We start from the raw sequence: 25,127 nt of genomic DNA, 5'->3' as shown, positions 1-25,127 counted from the left end.
TCTCTTTTATTGACCTGGACGGCCCTTGGGTAAGAGCCTACTTCAACCTCTGTCCTCTAACCTACAACGTTACAGGTCAAGCCGTTTGACAGTGGAACAGAAATATCCCTAAACACTTTTAGTTACCTGAAATTTAGCTCAGAGAAATGCTTTTTGCAGGACATATTATTTTTCAGTGTATATAGCTATGTTTCCATCCAATTGGCGATAGATTTTCATGCGGATATTCACAAATCTGCATGAAAACAATTTGTACAATTTCCCACCAGACATGTGTTTCCAGCAAATTGACTTGTTGCAGATAGTAGTTAAATTCCCATGTATCGAGAGAAAAAAAAAAAAAGAAAGTTAAATGGGTTTCCATCTCATTTTCAAATCTACTGATGGTTTTAACACAAATATGCCAACTCTGGTATTGGCATGTGCGCTCAAGCCAACAGCTGGCAGATACAGTGCGGATATAGCCTACATGATGATACTAATGACAAAGGAGTTAAATGTTTTTTTATTGTCAAGCGGCAGCCAAGCATTGATCATCATATCACCAGAATAAGACCCTTGATATTTATTAGAAAGGAGCATCAAGCTCATCACCTTGCACATTCACCACCCTGTGAAGTTCATCATAGCTTATTTCATCTGTAGCCTAATAAACTGCATGCTTTTCCAAGTCGTAGTTGGAGAGCCACACATGTCATCGCGTGACTCCAAATTTACTTCGATATGATGGTTGTTATATTCAATATTTGCGCGTAAGAGTTAACAAATCCATTTCTTGCATAATTCATTTTACCATTAAGAAAAGATCCCACGCGGATTTTGTTTGGTGGACATTTGGAAAGTTTAACCGCAACATTTGGTGTTTCCATTAGGCCTGTCATAATGTTTGCTCACAAAGATGTTGATGAAAACCTGGTTAATTATATGAATGCACCCTAGAGATATTTCAGGAAAGTTAATGGAGATTCCTGTTCCATTTCCACAAGGAATGACCTTTGGGTAGCAGTGCAGCAACTTTGTGGTGACTCTATCAAAGCGTGTGTTTCCCCCTGCTGGCCAACATCCATAAACCTCTCCAATCCACTCTATTTCTCCCATCCTATTAGTGGACCTTGCTTGGATCAAACAGCCTCCTCTAAACCTAACCTACAGTTAAGTCAACCCAACTATGGCTCTCCTATTTCTCCCTTTGACCTATGAATGGAGCATAGAAATTGTATGTTATGTCTTCACTGTTTTGTTGGAAGCTAAACTGGAAGCTAAGCTTATGATTTGGGCTAACCTTTTTTCCAAGCTGTAGGTCACATTTGTAGGTCAAAGTGGAAGCCATGGTTGTGAGAATGACCCTCTCCAGCAGCACAGTTTCATATACTGCTGCTCTTCCCTGGTTTTCCCTACAGTGGTCAACTAGCAACAATGTGGTATCTACAATGTGATGTATACTATCTATGATATTGGTACTGTGGATGAGCTATGAGTGGTAAACATCAGTGGGAGATCCTGTACAGGTAATGGGATGTTGCTAACGCTAGTCCCTGACTCTCTCTCCCCTCGTCAGATCGCTCTGTTAAAGCTAGCGTCCCCTGGTACAGTGACTGGAGGGACACACTAACGGAACTCAGCACCTCCAAGCATTATACAGGTACCTGTACTCTCATCTCACCTGGCCTCACCCGACATAACCTCACAATATTTATGTAGGGGGTGGCCCTACCTCTCCCCCTCTCTTCTTTCCCTTTACAGCTATCCCTCCCTCCATTCTTCTTTCTCTCCGTAGCATAACTGTAGCAGACTGTCCTTCTTTCTTAACATCCTCCATTTTTATAATTGAAACTGGCCTTTCCTTGGTTGGTATATTGGTTCCATTGTGCCAGGCAAGCTCAATCAAGCACAGCTAATGTATTTGAAATGGTTTCAAATAGTATTTTAAACCTATGTATGAGCGTTAGTAGCATATAACTCCTGCGTCCTTCTGTTCTCTCTCAATCACCTTTAACCTGTGGTCCTCTCTGAAAAGTAAGGGATAGGAAATGATTATGGGTGACACATGGTTTGCTTGTTTGTTAACAAGGTACAAACTACGCTATTAAAAGTATCAACCAATCATTCAATGACTAATTTCAGGTTTGGCTAAATTGCCTTAGTACATATATGGCACTAAATGAATTGTGCAGGACAGTGGACACATATTTACGCCGTTGTCTCTACATTTTCCAAAAACGGACCTAGTGTTGTCACGATATGCAGATTTAAATTTTATACTTCGATATCTAGTTTAGTATCATAATACTCAATACCAGAACAATACTGGAATGATACCATGGCAACAAAAATAAAACATATTAGCTAAAGTCACAGAATAACCACTCGGCTTAATTTTTTGAAACATTGAACAATATGTTGATAACTAGTAGAATAAATAGAATATATTCTATATTCAGCAAAAATAAAAATATATTTTTATATTTCTTATTTATCTGTTATTTTACCAGGTAAGTTGACTGAGAGCACATTCTCATTTACAGCAATGACCTGGGGAATAGTTACAGGGGAGAGGAGGGGGATGAATGAGCCAATTGTAAACTGGGGATTATTAGGTAACCATGATGGTTTGAGGGCATTGGGATATTTCTTTAGACCAGAAGAAAGAGTGCCTCCTACTGGCTCTCCAATACCACTTCCAGCAGCATCTGGTCTCCAATCCAGGGACTGACAAGGACCAACCCTGCTTAGCTTCAGAAGCAAGCCAGCAGTGGAATGGCAAGAATATCAAAAATGTTAATTATGCAAAACCATGTATGAGACTCAGCATACAAAATTTATTTACAAAAACTGAAATATAATTTGATACATATCAGGGCTAATCTTCTCATCTATGGCCATAATATTGTCAAATTACATTCTTTAGACCTAGGATTCATTACAGCTAACTATTTTGATGTATTAAATTAATAGTTACAAAATAAGATACTTTGAAGCTACTTTCTGAAGCTTCTATATTGTAATAGTTTACACGCAATAGAAATACAATGGAATTTACACAGCATAGTACATTTCACTTCCCAGGGTGCAATTCTCCACCCAGGCCTAGTGGCTACTGCTAGCAAGCCCAGTCTAACGCAAAGTAGTCAAAATATATTGCTGTCAAGTTATGAGTGCATTTCACATGATTTTTCACTTGTGTAATCATATTATAATGCTCACATGAATGTCATGCTGAATATAAGCAGGTAGCCTAGTGTTTAGAGCGTTGGACTTATAAAGGTTGCAAGATCAAATCACCGAGCTGATAAGGTAAAAATCTGTTGTTCTGCCCCTGAACAAGGCAGTTAACCCACAGTTCCTAGGCCGTCATTGAAAATAAGAATTTGTTCTTAACTGACTTGCCTAGTTAAAAAGGTTTACAAATATGTTCATGTCATTGTCACTCAAATAATTCAAATTGAGTAGAATAATGACAGTTACATTGCAAATGTCAAGTGTAAAAAAAAAAAAAAAAGTGTTTTTTTGTGGTTGTTTTAGAATGTTGATCTATGATCTCTCGCTTGCTTTTCAAAAGTTAGTTGCGCTGTATGCATAAGCGCCGCCTGGCTTGAGACTGCCCCCTTGAAAAGATTCAGACAAATTACAAGACAGACTCGATCCTCTCAATTGGCATATGACGTGAGACACATTTGACAGATGTTCCTAAAGTAACACAAATGCTGGTACCAAACCATTTTTCATGTTCTAGTATCGAAAAAGTACTGAAGTTTCGGTATATACCGTGCAGCACAAGACTGACCTCTGGTGGCTTTAGGTTCCCTTTCTGATGATTTCTCTGCCATACAATGATTAATGTAAATGTCTTACTGCCTAATCTTTTTGGAAAATGGACTGGAGCCGTGCCCAGAGGTTTATAGGTTCATCAGCCTCGTTGTGCCTGTGTTCTACTATAGTAAATGTACTGCTATATAACCAAATTATTGTTTTGGTTTAAAGTTTCTCCATCCATATTCAGATTGAATCTAAGATTCAATGGTCTCTTTTGATTTGATTGTTGCTTCTTGCTGTGCTATTTATTTAGGCTTATATTTTTGTAGAGCTGACGAGAAGAGCTGTCCTCTGTCCAAAAATATACGTGAGTCTGTCTGTTTTGGCTTCCACGCATAGAGCGAGACACCGGCAGCTCGGTACAGTTCACTTATCAGTGGATCTAGTCCAAACACAGAGCCTGCTGTGTTTGTGTTGTGAAGAGCGAGAGAACCAGAGATGGTGGAATTACCAGGATGTAAGGGTACACCTTTTAAAGATCACTAGAGCTTTTTATTGGACGAGTTCTGATAGTACCGGAGTCCGTATGCAGACAACACTATTTCCTCACTCTCATCTAGGTGTTACATAGGTATCTACACTTGCTTTGATCCTCGTTGTCCTGTCAACATTACTGCCTGACGCTAGTTGTTCTTCTGACAATACTGGGTGTATCTCTTGATGACAAATATAGTCTGCAATAAGCAGCAAGATGTTCTCTGCATCTCAATGGGGTTTAGGATAAAAGAAGAATTGAGTGCTGGTAAAATCCTTCCTCTCTTTCATCTGGCTAATCATTCATTTATTTCTCTCCCTGAGTATCATTTGTTGCAGCTACATAATCAGACCCTTCAGCAATCAGTGTGTATGTCACTTCCCAGCCTCTTCTGTCTGGTTGAGCTGGGTGTGTATAGACCTATCTCACCAGCACCCCTGGGTACAGGCTTCAGGTGGTCTCTGCAGCTCCACTCTCTCAGGGTTGTGTTGCATGGAGGTGAGGTTAGAATGATGTACTTGCTCTTATTTTGTTGTTGTCCTCTCTCCAGCCACGACTCCCTGGTTTGAGGCGTACAGGGAGAGCTTCCTCCAGTCAATGCCTGCCTCCGACCATGAGTTCCTCAACCACTACCTCGCCTGTATCCTTCTCTGCTTCAACATACTACAATAAACACTATGATCATGATAAATCAAATCTCAAAATCAAATCATTTCTAGGTAACAATTAAGTACCTGACTTTATTTTTTTTATTACAGCAAATTATATATTACCAGTGTGATCATATACAGTGCATTCGGTATACATATACAAATTATTCAGACCCATTCCCTTTTTCCACATTTAGTTACGTTACAGCCTTATTCTAAAATGGATTAAATTAAAACAAATCCTCATCAATTTACACTATACCCCATACCAAAGTGAAAACAGGTTTTTAGAAATTTTTGCAAACGTATTAAATCTTATAAACAGATACCTTATTTACATAAGTATTTAGACTATTTGCTATGAGACTGGAAATTGAGCTCCCGTGTATCCTGTTAACATTGATCATCCTTGATGTTTCTACAACTTTATTGGAGTCCACCTGTGGTAAATTCAATTGATTGGACATGATTTGGAAAGGCACACACCTGTCTATATTAGAGGTCGACCGATTGATTTTTCAACGCCGATACCGATTATTGGAGGACCAAAAAAGCCGATACCGATTAATTGGCCGATTTAAAAAAAAAAATAAAAAAAAAAAAAAAAAAAAAAAAAAAAAAAAAAAATATATATATATATATATTTATTTATTTATTTAAAAAAAAAATTTAACATTTGTAATAATGACAATTACAACAATACTGAATGAACACTTATTTTAACTTAATATAATACATCAATAAAATCAATTTAGCCTCAAATAAATAATGAAACATGTTCAATTTGGTTTAAATAATGCAAAAACAGTGTTGGAGAAGAAAGTAAAAGTGCAATATGTGCTATGTAAGAAAGCTAACATTTAAGTTCCTTGCTCAGAACATAAGAACATATGAAAGCTGGTGGTTCCTTTTAACATGAGTCTTCAATATTCCCAGGTAAGAAGTTTTAGGTTGTAGTTATTATAGGACTATTTCCCTCTGTACCATTTGTATTTTATTTCTTTTTTTTGTTGAATTTTTACCCCTTTTTCTTCCCAATTTCGTGGTATCCAATTGTTGTAGTAGCCACTATCTTGTCTCATCGCTACAACTCCCGTACGGGCTCGGGAGAGACGAAGGTTGAAAGTCATGCGTCCTCCGATACACAACCCATCCAGCCGCACTGCTTCTTAACACAGCGCGCATCCAACCCGGAAGCCAGCCGCACCAATGTGTCGGAGGATACACCGTGCACCTGGCAACCTTGGCTAGCGCACACTGCGCCCGGCCCGCCACAGGGGTCGCTGGTGCGCGATGAGACAAGGACATTCCTACTGACCAAGCCCTCCCTAACCCGGACGACGCTAGGCCAATTGTGCGTCGCCCCACGGACCTCCCGGTCGCGGCCGGTTACGACAGAGCTTGGGCGCGAACCCAGGGACTCTGATTACCATTTGTATTTCATATACCTTTGACTATTGGATGTTCTTATAGGCACTATAGTATTGCCAGTGTAACAGTATAGCTTCCGTCCCTCTCCTCTTCCATACCTGGGCTCGAACCAGGAACACATCGACAACAGCCACCCTCGAAGCAGCGTTACCCATGCAGAGCAAGGGGAATAACTACTCCAAGTGTCAGTGAGTGACGTTTGAAACGCTATTAGCGTGCACCCCGCTAACTAGCTAGTAATTTCACATCGGTTACACCAGCCTAATCTCGGGTTGATGGGCTTGAAGCACAGAAAAGAGCTGCTGGCAAAACGCACGAAAGTGCTGTTTGAATGAATGCTTACGAGCCTGCTGGTGCCTTCCATCGCTCAGTCAGACTGCTCTATCAAATCAGACTTAATTATAACATAATAACACAGAAATACGAGCCTTAGGTCATTAATATGGTCGAATCCGGAAACTAACTAACTGTTTATTATTTCAGGGAAATACGGAACCGTTCTGTATTTTATCTAACGGGTGGCATCCATAGGTCTAAATATTCCTGTTATATTGTACAACCTTCAATGTTATGTCATAATTGAGTAAAATTCTGGCAAATTAGGCGGCCCAAACTGTTGCATATAACCTGACTCTGCGTGCCATGAACGCAAGAGAAGTGACACAATTTCACCTGGTTAATATTGGCTGCTAACCTGGATTTCTTTAAGCTAAATATGCGGGTTTAAAAATATATACTTCTGTGTATTGATTTTAAGAAAGGCATTGATGTTTATGGTTAGGTACACATTGGCGCAAGGACAGTCCTTTTTTGCGAATACGCACCGCATCGATTATATGCAACGCAGGACACGCTAGATGAACTAGTAATATCATCAACCATGTGTAGTTAACTAGTGATTATGATTGATTGTTTTTTATAAGAAGTTAATGCTAGCTAGCAACTTACCTTGGCTTACTGCATTCGTGTAACAGGCAGGCTCCTCGTGGAGTGCAATGAGAGGCAGGTGGTTAGGGTGTTGGACTAGTAAGATTGCAAGATTGAATCCCCGAGCTGACAAGGTGAAAATCTGTCGTTATGCACCTGAACAAGGCAGTTAACCCACCGTTCCTAGGCAGTCATTGAAAATAAGAATGTGTTCTTAACTGACTTGCCTAGTTAAATAAAGGTGTAAAAAAAAAATCGGTCAAATCGGTGTCCAAAAATACAGATTTCCGATTTGTTATGAAAACTTGAAATCGGCCTTAATTAATCGGCCATTCCGATTAATCGGTCGACGTCTAATCTATATAATGTCCCACAGTTGACAGTGCATGTCAGAGCAAAAACTAAGCCATGAGGTCGAAGGAATTGTCCGCACTCTGTAGAGCTCCGAGACAGAATTGTGTCGAGTGACAGATCTGGGCAAGTGTCTGCAGCATTGAAGGTCCCCAAGAACACAATGGCCTCCATCATTATTAAATGGAAGAAGTTTGTAACCACCAAGAGTATTCTATTCCAGCTGGCTACCTGGCCAAACTGAGCAATTGGGGGAGAAGGGCCTTGGTCAAGGAGGAGACCAAGAACTCGATGGTCACTCCGATAGAGTTCCTCTGTGGAGATGGGAGAAGGACAACCATCTCTGCAGCACTCCACCAATCAGACATTTTTGGTAGAGTGGCCAGATAGAAGCCACTCCTCATTAAAAGGCACATGACAGCCCGCTTGGAGTTTTCTTAAAGGACTCAGACCATGAGAAACCAGATTCTCTGGTCTGATGAAACCAAGATTGAACTCTTTGGCCTGAATGCCAAGGGTCATGTCTGGAGGAAACCTGGTGCCATCCCTACAGAGAAGCATGGTGGTGGTAGCATCATGCTGTGGGGATGTTTTTCAGGGACTGGGAGACTGGTCAGGTTTGAGGGAAAGATGAACGGAGCAAAGTACGGAGATCCTTGATGAAAACCTGCTCCAGAGCACTCAGGACTTCAGACTTCCAACAGGACAACAACCCTAAGCACACAGCCAATACAATGCAGGAATGGCTTCTGGACAAGTCTCTGAATGTCCTTGAGTGGCCTAGCCAGAGTCTGGAATTGAACCTGATCTAACATCTTCGGAGAGACCTGAAAATAGCTGTGCACAATGCTCCCCATCCACCCTGACAGAGCTTGAGAGGATCTGTAGAGAGGAATGGTAGAAACTCCCCAAATACAGGTGTGCCAAGCTTGTAGCGTCATAACCAAGAAGACTCGAGGCTGTAATTGCTGCTAAAGGTGCTTCAGCAAGGTACACTGAAAGGGTCTGAATTATGTAAATGGCCTTGTTATCTAAATGGCCTAGTTAAGTTTAGCAAAAAGTTTAGTCTCAACCTGTTTTTGCTTTGTCATTATGGGTTATTGTGTGTTGATTGAGGGGTGGAGGACAATTTAATCAATTTTATAATCAGGTTGTAACATAACAAAATGTGGGAAAAGTCAGTGATAATGTGTTGAGCCTACAGCCTACTGCACAAGTCTCAGAACTATTTTTAAAGGTCTCAATATCAAATCAAAAGACGGTCTTTTCAAACAGCTCTTACACTAAAAGGGCATTATCATTTTTCAGTTTGTCACTCTGTCGTCGTCCCCCCGGTTGTGGTTCCTTGACTGGTGATCCCGCAGGTCTGTTGGTGGTGTCGTCCAGTGAGGCTGTACCAGTGGAGCAGTTCCTCAAGTTGTCTCAGGAGCAGCACATGATCCAGCACAATGGAGAGTACACCAACCCCAAGTGGTTCATCCCCAACACACTCAAATACTACGTCCTCCTGCATGACATGAGCCAGGGGGACGAACAGAGGTGGGTAATAGACACACACACACTTGCATGCACACACAGACACGGTCTCTCGCTTTCTCTCGACAGCCAAGTCTCAGCTCTTCTGTGTGTGTGTGGCCCTCTGCATCATTAGACCAAAGCAGTAAAGAGGAGGGTGTTGATTTTGTTCCCCACCGGCAGTTATGGAATCCTTTTATTTTTACCAGTACACAACCTTGAATTAAAACCTCACTATTAGCCTAACCTTGATGCATGAATGAACCAGGGGATGATTCATGTGGATTGAGAATGTATTTTTATAATAAAATAATGGCGGGATGTGAATCATTTGATTTTATTTTACTGGCTGTAAAAATATGGCCGGATGCTGTTTACTGGTTGGGCTCAGTAGTAGCCTTTTTAAAATGCTAAATTCTCTGAGTCTATGGATTCGTCTCTGTCCATTTGTACGTTTAAAAAATGACCAAAGGGGGGGGGGGGGGGGACTATAGATGTATCTCTGTACGTTTGTTAGTCACACATGATATCTCAGACACCACTGGCCTGACTTGGACAAGCTTTGGGGAATGATGCGTCTGTCATGGACAGTATAAAACAAGAAGGCCCGCACACTGTTAAAGCTCCCAGTTCTCCACTTTATTGACAACGTTTCGATCCGAAACGGATCTTCGTCAGGTCAAACAAACTGAGTGCTCATATCCCAAAATATACACATGTAACCTCACATGACCATTTCAAAATAAATTTCACATGCTGATGTGCAAATGGAATAGACATCAGGTGGAAATTATAAGCATTTAGCAAGACACCCCCAATAAAGGAGTGGTTCTGCAGGTGGGGACCACAGACCACTTCTCAGTTCCTATGCTTCCTGGCTGATGTTTTGGTCACTTTTGAATGCTGGCGGCTACAACCCACACAAGTGGCTCAGGTAGTGCAGCTCATCCAGGATGGCACATCAATGCGAGATGTGGCAAGAAGGTTTGCTGTGTCTGTCAGCGTTGTGTCCAGGGCATGGAGGCGCTACCAGGAGACAGGCCAGTACATCAGGAGACGTGGAGGAGGCCGTAGGAGGGCAACAACCCAGCAGCAGGACCGCTACCTCCGCCTTTGTGCAAGGAGGAGCACTGCCAGAGCCCTGCAAAATGACCTCCAGCAGGCCACAAATGTGCATGTGTCTGCTCAAATGGTCAGAAACAGACTCCATAAGGGTGGTATGAGGGCCCAACGTCCACAGGTGGGGGTTGTGCTTACAGCCCAGCACCATGCAGGACATTTGGCATTTGCCAGAGAACACCAAGATTGGCAAATTCGCCACTGGCGCCCTGTGCTCTTCACAGATGAAAGCAGGTTCACACTGAGCACGTGTGACAGACATGACAGTCTGGAGACGCCGTGGAGAACGCTCTGCTGCCTGCAACATCCTCCAGCATGACCGGTTTGGCGGTGGGTCAGTCATGGTGTGTGGTGGTATTTCTTTGGGGGGCCGCACAGCCCTCCATGTGCTCGCCAGAGGTAGCCTGACTGCCATTAGGTACCGAGATGAGATCCTCAGACCCCTTGTGAGACCATATGCTAGTGCAGTTGGCCCTGGGTTCCTCCTAATGCAAGACAATGCTAGACCTCATGTGGCTGGAGTGTGTCAGCAGTTCCTGCAAGAGGAAGGCATTGATGCTATGGACTGGCCCGCCCGTTCCCCAGACTTGAATCCAATTGAGCACATCTGGGACATCATGTCTCGCTCCAACCACCAACGCCACGTTGCACCACAGACTGTCCAGGAGTTGGCGGATGCTTCAGTCCAGGTCTGGGAGGAGATCCCTCAGGAGACCATCCGCCACCTCATCATGAGCATGCCCAGGCGTTGTAGGGAGGTCATACAGGCACGTGGCGGCCACACACACTACTGATCCTCATTTTGACTTGTTTTAAGGACATTATATCAAAGTTGCATCAGCCTGTAGCGTGGTTTTCCACTTTAATTTTGAGTGTGACTTCAAATCCAGACCTCCATGGGTTGATAAATTTGATTTCCATTGATAATTTGTGTGATTTTGTTGTCAGCACCTTCAACTATGTAAAGAAAAAAGTATTTAATAAGAATATTTCATTCATTCAGATCTAGGATGTGTTATTTAGTGTTCCCTTTATTTTTTTTGAGCTGTGTGTATGTATATATGTGTGTATGTATGTATGTATGTATGTATGTATGTATGTATGTATGTATGTATGTATGTATGTATGTATGTATGTATGTATGTATGTATATGTATATGTATATGTATGTATATGTGTATATATATGTATATGTGTATATATATGTATATGTGTATATGTATATATATGTATATATGTATATGTATGTATGTATGTATGTATGTATGTATGTATATATGTATATATGTATGTACCCCTCTTTACGCTGCTGCTATATTTTACTTCCACTTTATTTTACCACTGCTTTAAACTGTTAATGTGTCATTCTTAGCCTGTCATTGTAATTGTATATATTTTTTTCTTTTGTGCTCTCAGAGCTGACTCTGTGTATGAGGATATGAAGCAGCGGTATGGTTCTCAGGGTTGTTACCTTCTGAAGATCAACTCTCGTACAGCAGCAGCAGGAACAGATGAACAGATACCGGACCCATGGAGCCAGTACCTTAACAAGAGCAGTCTGCAAAGCCAGGTACGGTAGAGCCCAGACAAAGTTTTCCAAGTATCTAATTCAGTGATCACCAACCGGTCGACCCGTTCAACTTGTCGATCTTCAAGGCATTTCTTGTCGATTGCCAAACATTTCTGTAAAACCAGATGCGTCTCCTAGTGGCCGGAGACTTTAATGCAGGGAAAGTTAAATCAGGTCTACCAAATTTCCATCAACATGTTAAATGTGCAACCAGAGGGAAAAAAATTCTTGATCACCTGTACTCCACACATAGAGACGCGGACTGTTTTGCTATCACAGACTGGAACATGTTCCGGGATTCTTCCGATGGCATTGAGGAGTACACCACATCAGTCACTGGCTTTATCAATAAGTGCATTGAGGACGTCGTCCCCACAATGACTACGGACATGCCCCAACCAGAATCCATGTATTACAGACAACATTCGCACTGAGCTAAAGGGTAGAGCTGCCGCTTTCAAGGTGCTGGGCTCTAACCCGGAAGCTTACAAGAAACCCTGCTATGCCCTGCGACGAATCATCAAACAGGCAAAGCATCAATAAAGGACTAAGATTTAATCATACTACACCGGCTCTGACGCTCGTCTTATGTGGCAGGTCTTGCAAACTATTAGACTACAAAGGGAAGCACAGCTGCGAGCTTCCCAGTGACAAGCCTACCAGACGAGCTAAATCACTTCAATGCTCGCTTCGAGGCAAGCAACACTGAGGCATGCATGAGAGCATCAGCTGTTCCAGGCGACTGTGTGATCATGCTCTCCATAACCGACGTGTGTAAGACCTTTAAACAGGTCAACATACACAAGGCTGCGGGGCCAGACGGATTACCAGGACGTGTGCTCCGGGCATGTGCTGACCAACTGGCAGGTGTCTTCACTGACATTTTCAACATGTCCCTGATTGAGTCTGTAATACCAACATGTTTCAAGCAGACCACCACAGTCCCTGTGCCCTACAACACAATGGCAACCTGCCTAAATGACTACAGACCCGTGGCACTCACGTCTGTAGCCATGAAGTGCTTTGAAAGGTTGGTAATGGCTCACATCAACACCATTATCTCAAACCCTAGACCCACTCCAATTTGCATACCGCCCAAACAGATCCAAAGATGATGCTGTCTCTATTGCACTTCACACTGCCCTTTCCCACCTGGACAAAAGGAACACTTATGTGAGAATGCTATTTATTGACTACAGCTCAGCGTTCAACACCATAGTGCCCTCAAAGCTCATCACTAAGCTAAGGATCCTGGGACTACACACCTCCCTCTGCAACTGGATCCTGGACTTCCTGATGGCCGCCCCCAGTTGGTGAGAGTAGGTATCAACACATCTGCCACGCTGATCCTCAACACTGGAGCTCCCCAGGGGTGTGTGCTCAGTCCCCTCCTGTACTCCCTGTTCACCCATGAACCGCATGGCCAGGCACGACTCCAACACCATTAAGTTTGCAAAAGACACAACAGTGGTCACCGTCAACGACGAGTCAGCCTATAGGGAGGAATTCAGGCCTGGCCAATCACAACCCCTCTTTACGCTGCTGCTACTCTGTTTATCATCTGTGCATAGTCACTTTAACTATACATTCATGTACATACTACCTCAATTTCGCCGACCAACCAGTGCTCCTGCACTTTGGCTAACCGGGCGATCTGCATTGTGTCCCACTCACCAGCCGCCCTTTTACACTACTGCTAATCTCTGTTCATCATATATGCATAGTCACTTTAACCATATGTACATACTACCTCAATAAGTCTGACTAACCTGTCTGTTTGTAGCCTCGCTACTTTTATAGCCTTGCTACTGTATATAGCCTGTCTTTTTACTGTTTTATTTCTTTACCTGCCTACAGTGGGGAGAACAAGTATTTGATACACTGCCGATTTTGCAGGTTTTCCTACTTGCATGTAGAGGTGTGTGAGTTTTGTGTGGCAGCTAATACAGGTAATGAGTGGAGAACAGGAGGGCTTCTTAAAGAAAAACTAACAGGTCTGTGAGAGCTGGAATTCTTTATTTTATTTTTATTTTACCCCTTCTCCCCAATTTCGTGGTATCCAATTGTTTTAGTAGCTACTATCTTGTCTCATCGCTACAACTCCCGTACGAGCTCGGGAGAGACGAAGGTTGAAAGTCATGCGTCCTCCGATACACAACCCAACCAAGCCGCACTGCTTCTTAACACAGTGCCATCCAACCTGGAAGCCAGCCACACCAATGTGTACTGGCAACCTTGGTTAGCGCGCACTGCGCCCGGCCCGCCACAGGAGTCACTGGTGCGCAATGATACAAGGAATTCCCTTCCGGACGACGCTAGGCCAATTGTGCGTCGCCCCACGGACCTCCCGGTCGCGGCCGGTTACGACAGAGTCTCTGCTGGCCCTGCACTACAGCGCCCTTAACCACTGCGCCACCCGGGAGGCCGCTACAGTACTGTTTTTAATTGGTTAATGTTGCATACATTTTTTTTAAGTTATGGTAATAAAAAAATCAGACCGGTAGATCTCGGCATGCGTTTTGACTCAAAGTGATCTTGGCTCAGCAAAGATTGGTGACCACTGATCTAATTGTCAGTTGCTAATGTACAGTAGCAGATAACTGACCATAGCATTGTCGGGTTCATTAGAACACTTGGAAAAGGAGTGTAGCTTATTATACGAGTTCAGTTAGTACCTTCCCATTTTACTCAGTTTCTGAGCACTTTCTTCTTGAGCCGACCAATAAATTGGTTGACTGATTTATCGGCTATCAGCCATTCACAGAAATATTTGTGTCGGTCTATATTACGCTGATATTATATACATATGGAATGAACAAATACGTTTGCGGTTATTTTTTCTTATGCCATTTTCAGTTGAAATATATAGCCAGTATATTTTATATGGAATAACTGCAATTTACTTCATGGTTTCAGTAAGAAAACAGTTTTGTAATGAACTCCTAGTGTATGCTTGTCGTAACAGGCTCTCATTGTGAGTTTGCCATGAATAGCTCTTTACATGACCTTGTTGTAAAGCACTGTAGTGAATCTACTCAATACAAATGCTGATTCTAACATCTAGTGGTCATATCATGAACTGCATCGTATTGGGTTTCACTGCATTCTTATTGAACAGTTTAGTTTAAGGTTTACTTTGTAACAAAGTTCAATTCATTCAGCCCTCGTGTATTAGGATACTTGTGGTGCTTCAGTACAAACACTTACGCATTTTTATCCAGTGCCATAGATATACAAATCTTTAAGTTTTACCTAAGAAGGTAAACTGACCAAGTGTTTTAAATTTATAGAGGATATACAGTGCATTCAGAAAAATATTCTTAAATAATGATCATTTTAATATTTAGTTACTAAATTATAATTGATCTGTTAATCATTTGGACCACAATTTGTGATAAGGCCTTTTTTTTATTACACCAAAAATAAAAACATACAGTACCAGTCAAAAGTGTGGACTCCTACTCATTGCAGGGTTTTTCTTTATTTTTCTACATTGTAGAATAATATTGAAGACATCAAAACTATGAAATAACACATGGAATCATGTAGTAACCAAAAAAGTGTTAAAAAAAAAAAAGTGCCACCCTTTGCCTTGATGACAGCTTTGCACACTCTTGACATTCTCTACCAGCTTCCCAAGGAATGCTTTTCCAACAGTCTTGAAGGAGTTCCCACATCTGCTGAGCCCTTTTTGGCTGCTTTTCCTTCACTCTGCGGTCCAACTCATCCCAAACCATCGATATTGGGTTCATGTCCGGTGATTGTGGAAGCCAGGTCATCTGATGCAGCGCTCCATCACTCTCCTTTGTCAAATAGCCCTTACACAGCCTGGAGGTGTGTGTTATGTCATTTTTCCTGTTGAAAAACAAATGATAGGATGGCGTAACGCTGGTGTGGTAGCAATGCTGGTTAAGTGTTCCTTGAATTATAAATAAATCACTGACAATATTACCAGCAATTCACCATCACACCACCACCTTGCTTCACGGAAGGAACCACTCATGAGAATCCATTCAGCTACTCTGTATCTCACAATGCACTGAGGTTGGAACTAAACATTTCTAATTTGAACTCATCATACCAAAGGACAGATTTCCACCGGTCTAATGTTCATTGCTTGTGTTTCTCGCCCCAAACAAGTTTCTTCTTCTTATTGGTGTCCTTTAGTAGTGGTGTCTTTGCAGCATTTTGACCATGAAGGCCTGATTCATGCATTCTCCTCTGAACAGTTGATGTTGAGATGTGTCTGTTACTTGAACTCTCTGAAGCATTTATTTGGGCTGCATTTTCTTTGGCTGGTGACTCTGAACTTATCCTCTCCAGAGTTTACTCTGTCTTTCTTTCCTGTGGCGGTCCTCATGAGAGCCATTTTCACTATAGTGCTTGATTGTTTTTGCGACAGCGCTTTAAGAGACTTTCAAAGTTCTTGAAGGTCAATCAATCCGGAAAATTTGGCATATTTGAGCTATTTTTGACGTAATATGGACTTGGTCTTTTACCAAATAGTTTTATCTTCTGTTTACCATGGAAAGAAATTACACAAATGAACTTTTAACAAGGCACACCTGTTAATTGAATTGCATTCAGGTGACTACCTAATGAAGTTGGTTGAGAGAATGCCAAGAGTGTACAAAGCTGTCAAGGCAAAGGGTGGCTACTTTGAAGAATCTCAAATATAAAATATGTTTTGATTTAACTATTTTGGGGGGAGGGTTACTACATGATTCCATTTGTTATTTCATAGTTGTGATGTCTTCACTATTATTCTACAATGTAGAAAATAGTAAAAATAAATTTTAACCCTAGAATGAGAAGCTGTCAACTTTTGACTGGTACTGTATTTTGGCAGAAATATCGTTAATTGACTATTGCCTCCCTAACATCGGTATCAGTATTGGATCTAAAAATCCCATACTCTACCATCTTCAGTTTCGTGCCTATTGATCATGACCCATATATTGTCATGTTTGCTCCTGGCTGTTCTAGGATCAGTCTGAGGAGCCAGCCCCAACCCCTGTAGTGGTGAACAACACGGCTGTAGAGAACAACATAGGAGGAGCACCCCATATGGACGGAGCACCAGAGATGGACGGACATGACTCAGCAGAGAATGGTGAGCTTAGCCACTTAGAAATACTCAAGAGCTGAAGATTTCATATCATTAGTCACTCCTGGGGCGGCAGTTAGCCTTGTGGCTAGAACGTCGGACGAATAACCGAAAGCTTGCAGGATCGAATCTCCGACAAGGTAAAAATATGTTGTTCTGCCCCTTAACAAGGCAGTTAACCCACTGTTCCTAGGCCGTCTTTGTAAATAAGAATTTGTTCTTAACTGACTTGCCCAGTTAGGGTTACTTCGTTGGCGGCCGTTGGCTTAAACAAAGGGAAGTGTGGGAAGGCAGGAAAAAGAAGCTATGAATACCAGGAAAACATCAGGGCAGCCCAGTGAACCACATTTGGAACCGATGGAGCAAGTATGCGTCGGGGAGACTTCAACAAACAGCGAGAGGGATGAATTTGCTGAGTCATCCAGCATTGAGGGTGAGGGGAATGCAATTTTGACTGAATATGAGCACTTTTATCTGGGTAAAAACCCTTAATTGAAACGAATTGATAACACTCGCAGTAGTGTTTCCCGAGTAAGGGGATTCCTCTGAGGTATGTCAGAGGGCAAGGCCGATGAAGGACTGTGTTCCCTGGATACTTACAAACGTGTTTCTGGGTGGTGTAGCCAAGTTGAAGACTGGTAGTCCCATCCACATTAAAAATGTCCCGTGCCGATGTTCAACGTTTCCTGAAATATCTTATTGAGTTTAAGCCGAGAAGTCTGCGGGTTAAAGAGAGTGAAATTAGATTGGTGTTACTCTACTTGGCAATGATGGATCGTGATTCCCGGCAGACCCAGGCAAAGTACAGAGCAGAATTTCGCAGGCGCTGCAGAGATGAGGTGCTCAGTGCTGTAGAGTTTTTTTAATATATAACACACACACACACGCAGTGGGGAGAACAAGTATTTGATACACTGACGATTTTGCAGGTTTTCCTACTTCCAAAGCATGTAGAGGTCTGTAATTTTTATCATAGGTACACTTCAACTGTGAGAGACGGAATGTAAAACGAAAATCACATTGTATGATTAAGTAATTAATTTGCATTTTATTGCATGACATAAGTATTTGATACATCAGAAAAGCAGAACTTAATATTTGGTACAGAAACCTTTATTTGCAATTACAGAGATCATACGTTTCCTGTAGTTCTTGACCAGGTTTGCACACACTGCAGCAGGGATTTTGTCCCACTCCCCCATACAAACCTTCTCCAGATCCTTCAGGTTTCGGGGCTGTCGCTGGGCAATACGGACTTTCAGCTCCCTCCAAAGATTTTCTATTGGGTTCAGGTCTGGAGACTGGCTAGGCTACTCCAGGACCTTGAGATGCTTCTTACGGAGCCACTCCTTAGTTGCTCTGGCTGTGTGTTTCGGGTCGTTGTCACGCTGGAAGATCCAGCCACGACCCATCTTCAATGCTCTTACGTAGGGAAGGAGGTTGTTGGCCAAGATCTCGCGATACATGGCCCCATCCATCCTCCCCTCAATACGGTGCAGTCGTCCTGTCCCCTTTGCAGAAAAGCATCCCCAAAGAATGATATTTCTACCTCTATGCTTCACGGTTGGGATGGTGTTCTTGGGGTTGTACTCATCCATCTTCCACATGACCTCCTCTGGATCATCGATGGTCATAGGCAAACTTCAGACGGGCCTGGACATGCGCTGGCTTGAGCAGGGTGACCTTGCGTGCGCTGCAGGATTTTAATCCATGACGGCGTAGTGTGTTACTAATGGTTTTCTTTGAGACTGTGGTCCTAGCTCTCTTCAGATCATTGACCAGGTCCTGCTGTGTAGTTCTGGGCTGATCCCTCACCTTCCTCATGATCATTGATGCCTCACGAGGTGAGATCTTGCATTGAGCCCCAGACCGAGGGTGATTGACCGTCATCTTGAACTTCTTCCATTTTCTAATAATTGCGCCAACAGTTGTTGCCTTCTCATCAAGCTGCTTGCCTATTGTCCTGTAGCCCATCCCAGCCTTGTGCAGGTCTACAATTTTATTCCTGATGACCTTACACAGCTCTCTGGTCTTGGCCATTGTGGAGAGGTTGGAGTCTGTTTGAGTGTGTGGACAGGTGCAGTTAATACAGGTAATGAGTGGAGAACAGGAGGGCTTCTTAAAGAAAAACTAGCAGGTCTGTGAGAGCCGGAATTCTTACTGGTTGGTAGGTGATCAAATACTTATATCATGCAATTAAATGCAAATTGTTTACTTAAAAATCATACAATGTGATTTTCTGGATTTTTGTTTTAGATTCCGTTTCTCACAGTTGAAGTGTACCTATGATACAAATTACATACCTCTACATGCTTTGTAAGTAGGAAAACCTGCAAAATCGGCAGTGTATCAAATACTTGTTCTCCCCACTAATATATATATATATATATATATATATATATATATATATATATATATATATATATATATATATATATATATATATATATATATATATATATATATATATATATATATATATATATATATATATATATATACACATATATACACATATATACACACACACACACACACACACACACACACACACACACACACACACACACACACACACACACACACACACACCCGTGTGTGTATATACACTGCTCCAAAAAAATTATGGGAACACCAACATTTCACATCCTAGATCTGAATGAATGAAATATTCTTCTTAAATACTTTTTTCTTTACATAGTTGAATGTGCTGACAACAAAATCACACAAATTATCAATGGAAATCAAGTTTATCAACCCATGGAGGTCTGGATTTGGAGTGACACTCAAAATTAAAGTGGAAAACCACACTACAGACTGATCCAACTTTGATGTAATGTCCTTAAAAGAAGTCAAAATGAGGCTCAGTAGTGTGTGTGACCTCCACGTGCCTGTATGACCTCCCTACAACGCCTGGGCATGCTCCTGATGAGGTGGCGGATGGTCTCCTGAGGGATCTCCTCCCAGACCTCTGGACTAAAGCATCCGCCAACTCCTGGACAGTCTGTGGTGCAACGTGGAGTTGGTGAATGGAGCGAGACATGATGTGCTCAATTGTATTCAGGTCTGGGGAACGGGCGGGCCAGTCCATAGCATCAATGCCTTCCTCTTGCAGTGCTGACACACTCCAGCCACATGAGGTCTAGCATTGTCTTGCATTAGGAGGAACCCAGGGCCAACCGCACCATCATATGGTCTCACAAGAGGTCTGAGGATCTCATCTCGGTACCTAATGGCAGTCAGGCTACCTCTGGCGAGCACATGGAGGGCTGTGCGGCCCCCCAAAGAAATGCCACCCGACACCATGACTGACCCACTGCCAAACCGGTCATGCTGGAGGATGTTGCAGGCAGCAGAACATTCTCCATGGCATCTCCAGACTCTGTCACGTCTGTCACGTGCTCAGTGTGAACCTGCTTTCATCTGTGAAGAGCACAGGGCGCCAGTGGCGAATTTGCCAATCTTGGTGTTCTCTGGCAAATGCCAAATGTCCTGCATGGTGCTGGGCTGTAAGCACAACCCCCACCTGTGGACGTCGGGCCCTCATACCACCCTCATGAAGTCTGTTTCTGACCGTTTGAGCAGACACATGCACATTTGTGGCCTGCTGGAGGTCATTTTGCAGGGCTCTGGCAGTGCTCCTCCTTGCACAAAGGCGGAGGTAGCGGTCCTGCTGCTGGGTTGTTGCCCTGCTACGGCCTCCTCCACGTCTCCTGATGTACTGGCCTGTCTCCTGGTAGCGCCTCCATGCTCTGGACACTACGCTGACAGACACAGTAAACCTTCTTGCCACAGCTTGCATTGATGTGCCATCCTGGATGAGCTGCACTACCTGAGCCACTTGTGTGGGTTGTAGACTCCGTCTCATGCTACCACTAGAGTGAATGCACCGTCAGCATTCAAAAGTGACCAAAACATCAGCCAGGAAGCATAGGAACTGAGAAGTGGTCTGTGCTCACCACCTGCAGAACCACTCCTTTATTGGGGGTGTCTTGCTAATTGCTTATAATTTCCACCTGTTGTCTATTCCATTTGCACAACAGAATGTGAAATGTATTGTCAATCAGTGTTGCTTCCTAAGTGGACAGTTTGATCACACAGAAGTATGATTGACTTGAAGTTACATTGTGTTGTTTAAGTGTTCCCTTTATTTTTTTGAGCTGTGTGTGTGTGTGTGTGTGTGTGTGTGTGTGTGTGTGTGTGTGTGTGTGTGTGTAGATATATTTATGTATGACAGACACACTTCTTCCCCACCTCCATGTGTGTGTATACACATTGTGTATATGTGAAACTTCTTCCCCACCTCCGTTGTGCATCCGTCTCAGCGCCAGGCCCCCTTACTGAAAGATTGATGGAGGATCAAGAAAGACACTGCTGTAGTTGAGTTTAATTATTTAATCCAGATGGAGAAACTATATGCTCATTACTAATCCATCTGAAGCGTGCCTGGGTTGACAATGTATTGTTTATTCAGATGTAGTTTCCATGAAGTCTGGACACACACCCTCATTTGAAGTGTGCCTAGGTTCTTGACAATACTTTCTTTATCCAGACGGAATCTCCCAACAGTCTGGACACACACCTTTACATTGTTGACATTGTGTGTTGTTGACAATGTTTTGTTTATCAGACGGAGTCTCTGTAAACAGTCTGGACAACACCCACCCTCTCCAGCTGGAGACTGCCATTGACATGCCCGGTAGCCTGGACTGCCTCAGGGCCGTCGCCACGGAAACCAAGACTACGACAGTTTACACGGGAGTGGCGGCGGGCACCAGCCATGGGGCATGTCTTACGCTGAACGACCACAACCGCCTAAGACTATTCATCCAGGAATTTACCTTCAGGGGACTACTACCTCACATAGAGAAGAACATCAGACAGCTTAATGACCAGGTAGACACACACACACACACACAAGATGACCATGAGACCTCTCAGCTACCACGGTTTACCACTGTGTTGTCTTGTATTGTCATATTTTTGGTAACTGTCGCCTGACTACTGCCATATCTAAGCGTATGTACTTCCTGTCAGTTGGTGTATTGATTAATCGGTCAGGGTGTATTGACACAAAAATAGCAGCGAAATCCTGGAAGGACTGATTAATGATAGATGGACACAATCTATTATATGGCCTTGGGCATTCTAATGATCTAATCTCATTCCCTCTCTCTCCCTCCTTCCCCCTCCGCCTGTAGCTGGTCTCCAGGAAAGGCTTGAGTCGCTCTCTGTTCTCAGTCACTAAGAAGTTGTTTGGAGGAGGGAAAGTTCCAGAGAAGAGTATCGCTGAGCTGAAGAACACTTCCGGCCTTCTGTAAGTTCATCACCCTCCTTCTCCTCTTCTGTCCCCTTCCTCCTCTCCCTCTGAGATACCTACTCCAGTCCTCATCGTCCACATACAACACCTGTTCTGCCGTTCACTTTTGGTTAAAGGTCCTCAACGCACACACATCCCTGGGTCTCTCCTCTTTTCAGTTCGCTGCAGCTTGCGACTGGAACGAACTGCAAAAAACACTCAAACTGGACCGTTTTATCTACATCTCTTCATTCAAATACTCAATCATGGACACTCTTACTGACAGTTGTGGCTGCTTCGCGTGATGTATTGTTGTCTCTATCTTCCTGCCTTTGTGCTGTTGTCCGTGTCCAATAATGTTTGTACCATCTTTTGTGCTGCTACCATGTTGTCATGTGTTGCTGCCTTGCTATGTTGTCTTAGGTCTCTCTTGTTGTGGTGTCTCTTGTCGTGATGTGTGTTGACATATTTATTTTATTTATTTTTATTATCCCATCTCCCAGCCTTTTGGTAGGCCGTCATTGTAAATAAGAATTTGTTCTTAACTGACTTGCCTAGTTAAATAAAGGTAAAAAGAAAAAAAAAGAAGTGTAATCTGCATCATAGATGGGCAGGGCTACTGGTGGCAAGCGGGTCTTGTTTTTTTGGGGAACTCAATCGGTGTCTCAATTTACTGTTGAGAGGAAGAATACACAGTGTGCAACTTGGAAATTTGGTTGTGTATCAGCAGTTTCTCTTATGTCAGGGGGGCCCAAAAGGCTAGTACCGGCCAGCGCTGTATGGATGGGGGTTTGCAGACCCGCGAGTCATAGTGGCCCTTCGTGAGGAGTTCAGATTTTTTTGTTTCCCCCACTATTTTTTTTGCCCGTCTCTGATCTACTTCACCAGTAAGCTGTGGTCTTGGTACTTACTATCACATTTCTCACTGACCAGTGCTTTGAAAGATGGCAAGGTTCTCTCATTAACAGATTACACCTCGGATTCCACAATCAATCAAATGTATTTATAAAGCCCTTTTTACATCAGCCAATGTCACAAAGTGCTATACATAAAACCCACCCTAAAACACCAAACAGCAAGCAATGCAGATGTAGAAGTACGGTGGCTAGGAAAAACTCACTAGAAAGGCAGAAACCTTGAGGAACCAGGCTCTGAGGGGTAGCCAGTCCTCTTCTGGCTGTACCGGTTGGAGATTATAACAGAACATGGCCAAGATGTTCAAACGTACAAAGATGACCAGCAGGATTAAATAATTATAATCACAGTGGTTGAAGAGGGTGCATCTCATGAGTAAATGTCAGTAGGCTTTTCATAGCCGAGCATTCAGAGTTAGAGACAGCAGGTGTGGTAGAGAGTCGAAAATAGCATGTCCGGGACAAGGTAGCACTTCCGGTGCACACTGTATGTCTGGTACATACAGTCAACTTACCTGGTGGTTGTGTTCATACCGAACACATTCTCATTTACAGCAATGGCGTGGGGAATAGTTACAGGGGAGAGGGGATGAATGAGCCAATTGTAAGCTGGGGATGATTAGGTGGCCATGATGGTATTATGGGCCAGATTTTGGAAATTAGCCAGGATACCGGGGTTAACACCCCGACAATAAGTGCCATGGGATCTTTAGTGACCACAGAAGGTCAGGACACCTGTTTAATGTCCCATCCGAAAGACAGCATCCCTACACAGGGCAATGTCCCCAATCACTGCCCTGGGGCATTGGATTTTGTTTTTGACCAGAGGAAAGGGTGCCTCCTCCTACCTTCCAACACCACTTCCAGCAGCATCTGGTCTCTCATCCAGGACCAGGACCAACCCTGCTTAGCTTCAGAAACAAGCCAGCAGGGTGGTATGCTGCTGGCTGTATGTCTGGTACATACGGTATGAACACAATCACACATTTACTGAGTTAAACCGTCCATGTGTCCAATCAGAGGTGCAGAATATGAGGATAGAGAGAGAAGTCAAAGATTAGCTTTAGGCTTTCACCCAAGATAGTGTATATGTACAGTGAATTCGGAAAGTATTCAGACCCCTCGACTTTTTCCACATTTTATTAAGTTTGACTTCTAAAAATTGATTAAATTGTTTTTTTCCCCTCATCAATCTACACATGATACCCCATAATGACAAAGCCAAAACAGGTTTTATTTTTTTTGAAACCCTGAAATATCACATTTACATGCAGTACCAGTCAAAAGTTTGGACATCTACTCATTCCAGGGTTTCTTTATTTTTGGCAAATTTTTACATTGTAGAATAATAGTGAAGACATCAAAACTATGAAATAACATACATGTAGTAACCAGAAAATGTTACCAAATCAAAACATATTTGAGATTCTTCAAAGTAGCCACCCTCTGCCTTGATAACAACTTTGCACACTCTTGGCATTCTCTCAACCAGCTTCATGAGGTAGTCACCTGGAATGCATCTCAATTAACAGATGTGCCTTGTTAAAAGTTAATTTGTGGAATTTATTTTCTTCTTAATCTGTTAGAGCCAATCAGTTGTGTTGTGACAAGGTAGGGGTGGTATACAGAAGATGGCTCTATTTGGTATAAGACCAAGTCCATATTATTGCAAGAACAGCTGAAATAAGCAAAGAGAAATGACAGTCCATGACTTTAATACATGAAGGTAATTTCAAGAAGTTTCTTCAAGTGCTAAGCTGAAACTGGCTCTCATGAGGACCGCCACAGGAAAGGAAGACCCAGAGTTAACTCTGCTGCAGAGGATAAGTTCATTAGAGTTACCAGTCTCAGCAATTACCAATTATCTGCACGTCATATTGCACCTCATAGAGTTCAAGTAACAGACATATCTCAACATCAACTGTTCAGAGGGAACAGCGTGAATCAGGCTTTCAT

The 25,127-nt window shown here is 42.8% G+C and overlaps 1 protein-coding gene across 2 annotated transcripts in view; it reads left to right on the top strand.

Moving 5' to 3' along the window:
- Positions 1 to 25,127, top strand: part of LOC110524643 (trafficking protein particle complex subunit 8) — a 91,048-nt gene that overhangs the window by 6,601 nt on the left and 59,320 nt on the right. The window contains exons 3-9 of one of the 2 annotated variants that reach the window (XM_021604488.2): positions 1,559 to 1,642; positions 4,839 to 4,928; positions 9,012 to 9,186; positions 11,698 to 11,851; positions 16,838 to 16,964; positions 21,589 to 21,854; positions 22,160 to 22,275. In XM_021604488.2, coding sequence (XP_021460163.2) covers positions 1,559 to 1,642; positions 4,839 to 4,928; positions 9,012 to 9,186; positions 11,698 to 11,851; positions 16,838 to 16,964; positions 21,589 to 21,854; positions 22,160 to 22,275 — 1,012 coding nt within the window. The remainder of the gene's footprint in view (positions 1 to 1,558; positions 1,643 to 4,838; positions 4,929 to 9,011; positions 9,187 to 11,697; positions 11,852 to 16,837; positions 16,965 to 21,588; positions 21,855 to 22,159; positions 22,276 to 25,127) is intronic. The other variant, XM_021604489.2, reaches the window with a different exon arrangement.

The sequence above is a fragment of the Oncorhynchus mykiss genome, chromosome 5 (assembly GCF_013265735.2).
Source record: "Oncorhynchus mykiss isolate Arlee chromosome 5, USDA_OmykA_1.1, whole genome shotgun sequence".
NCBI classification, from domain to species: domain Eukaryota; kingdom Metazoa; phylum Chordata; class Actinopteri; order Salmoniformes; family Salmonidae; genus Oncorhynchus; species Oncorhynchus mykiss.
Note: the sequence above shows the minus strand (reverse complement) of the source record. Positions and strands in the feature narration are given on the sequence as shown.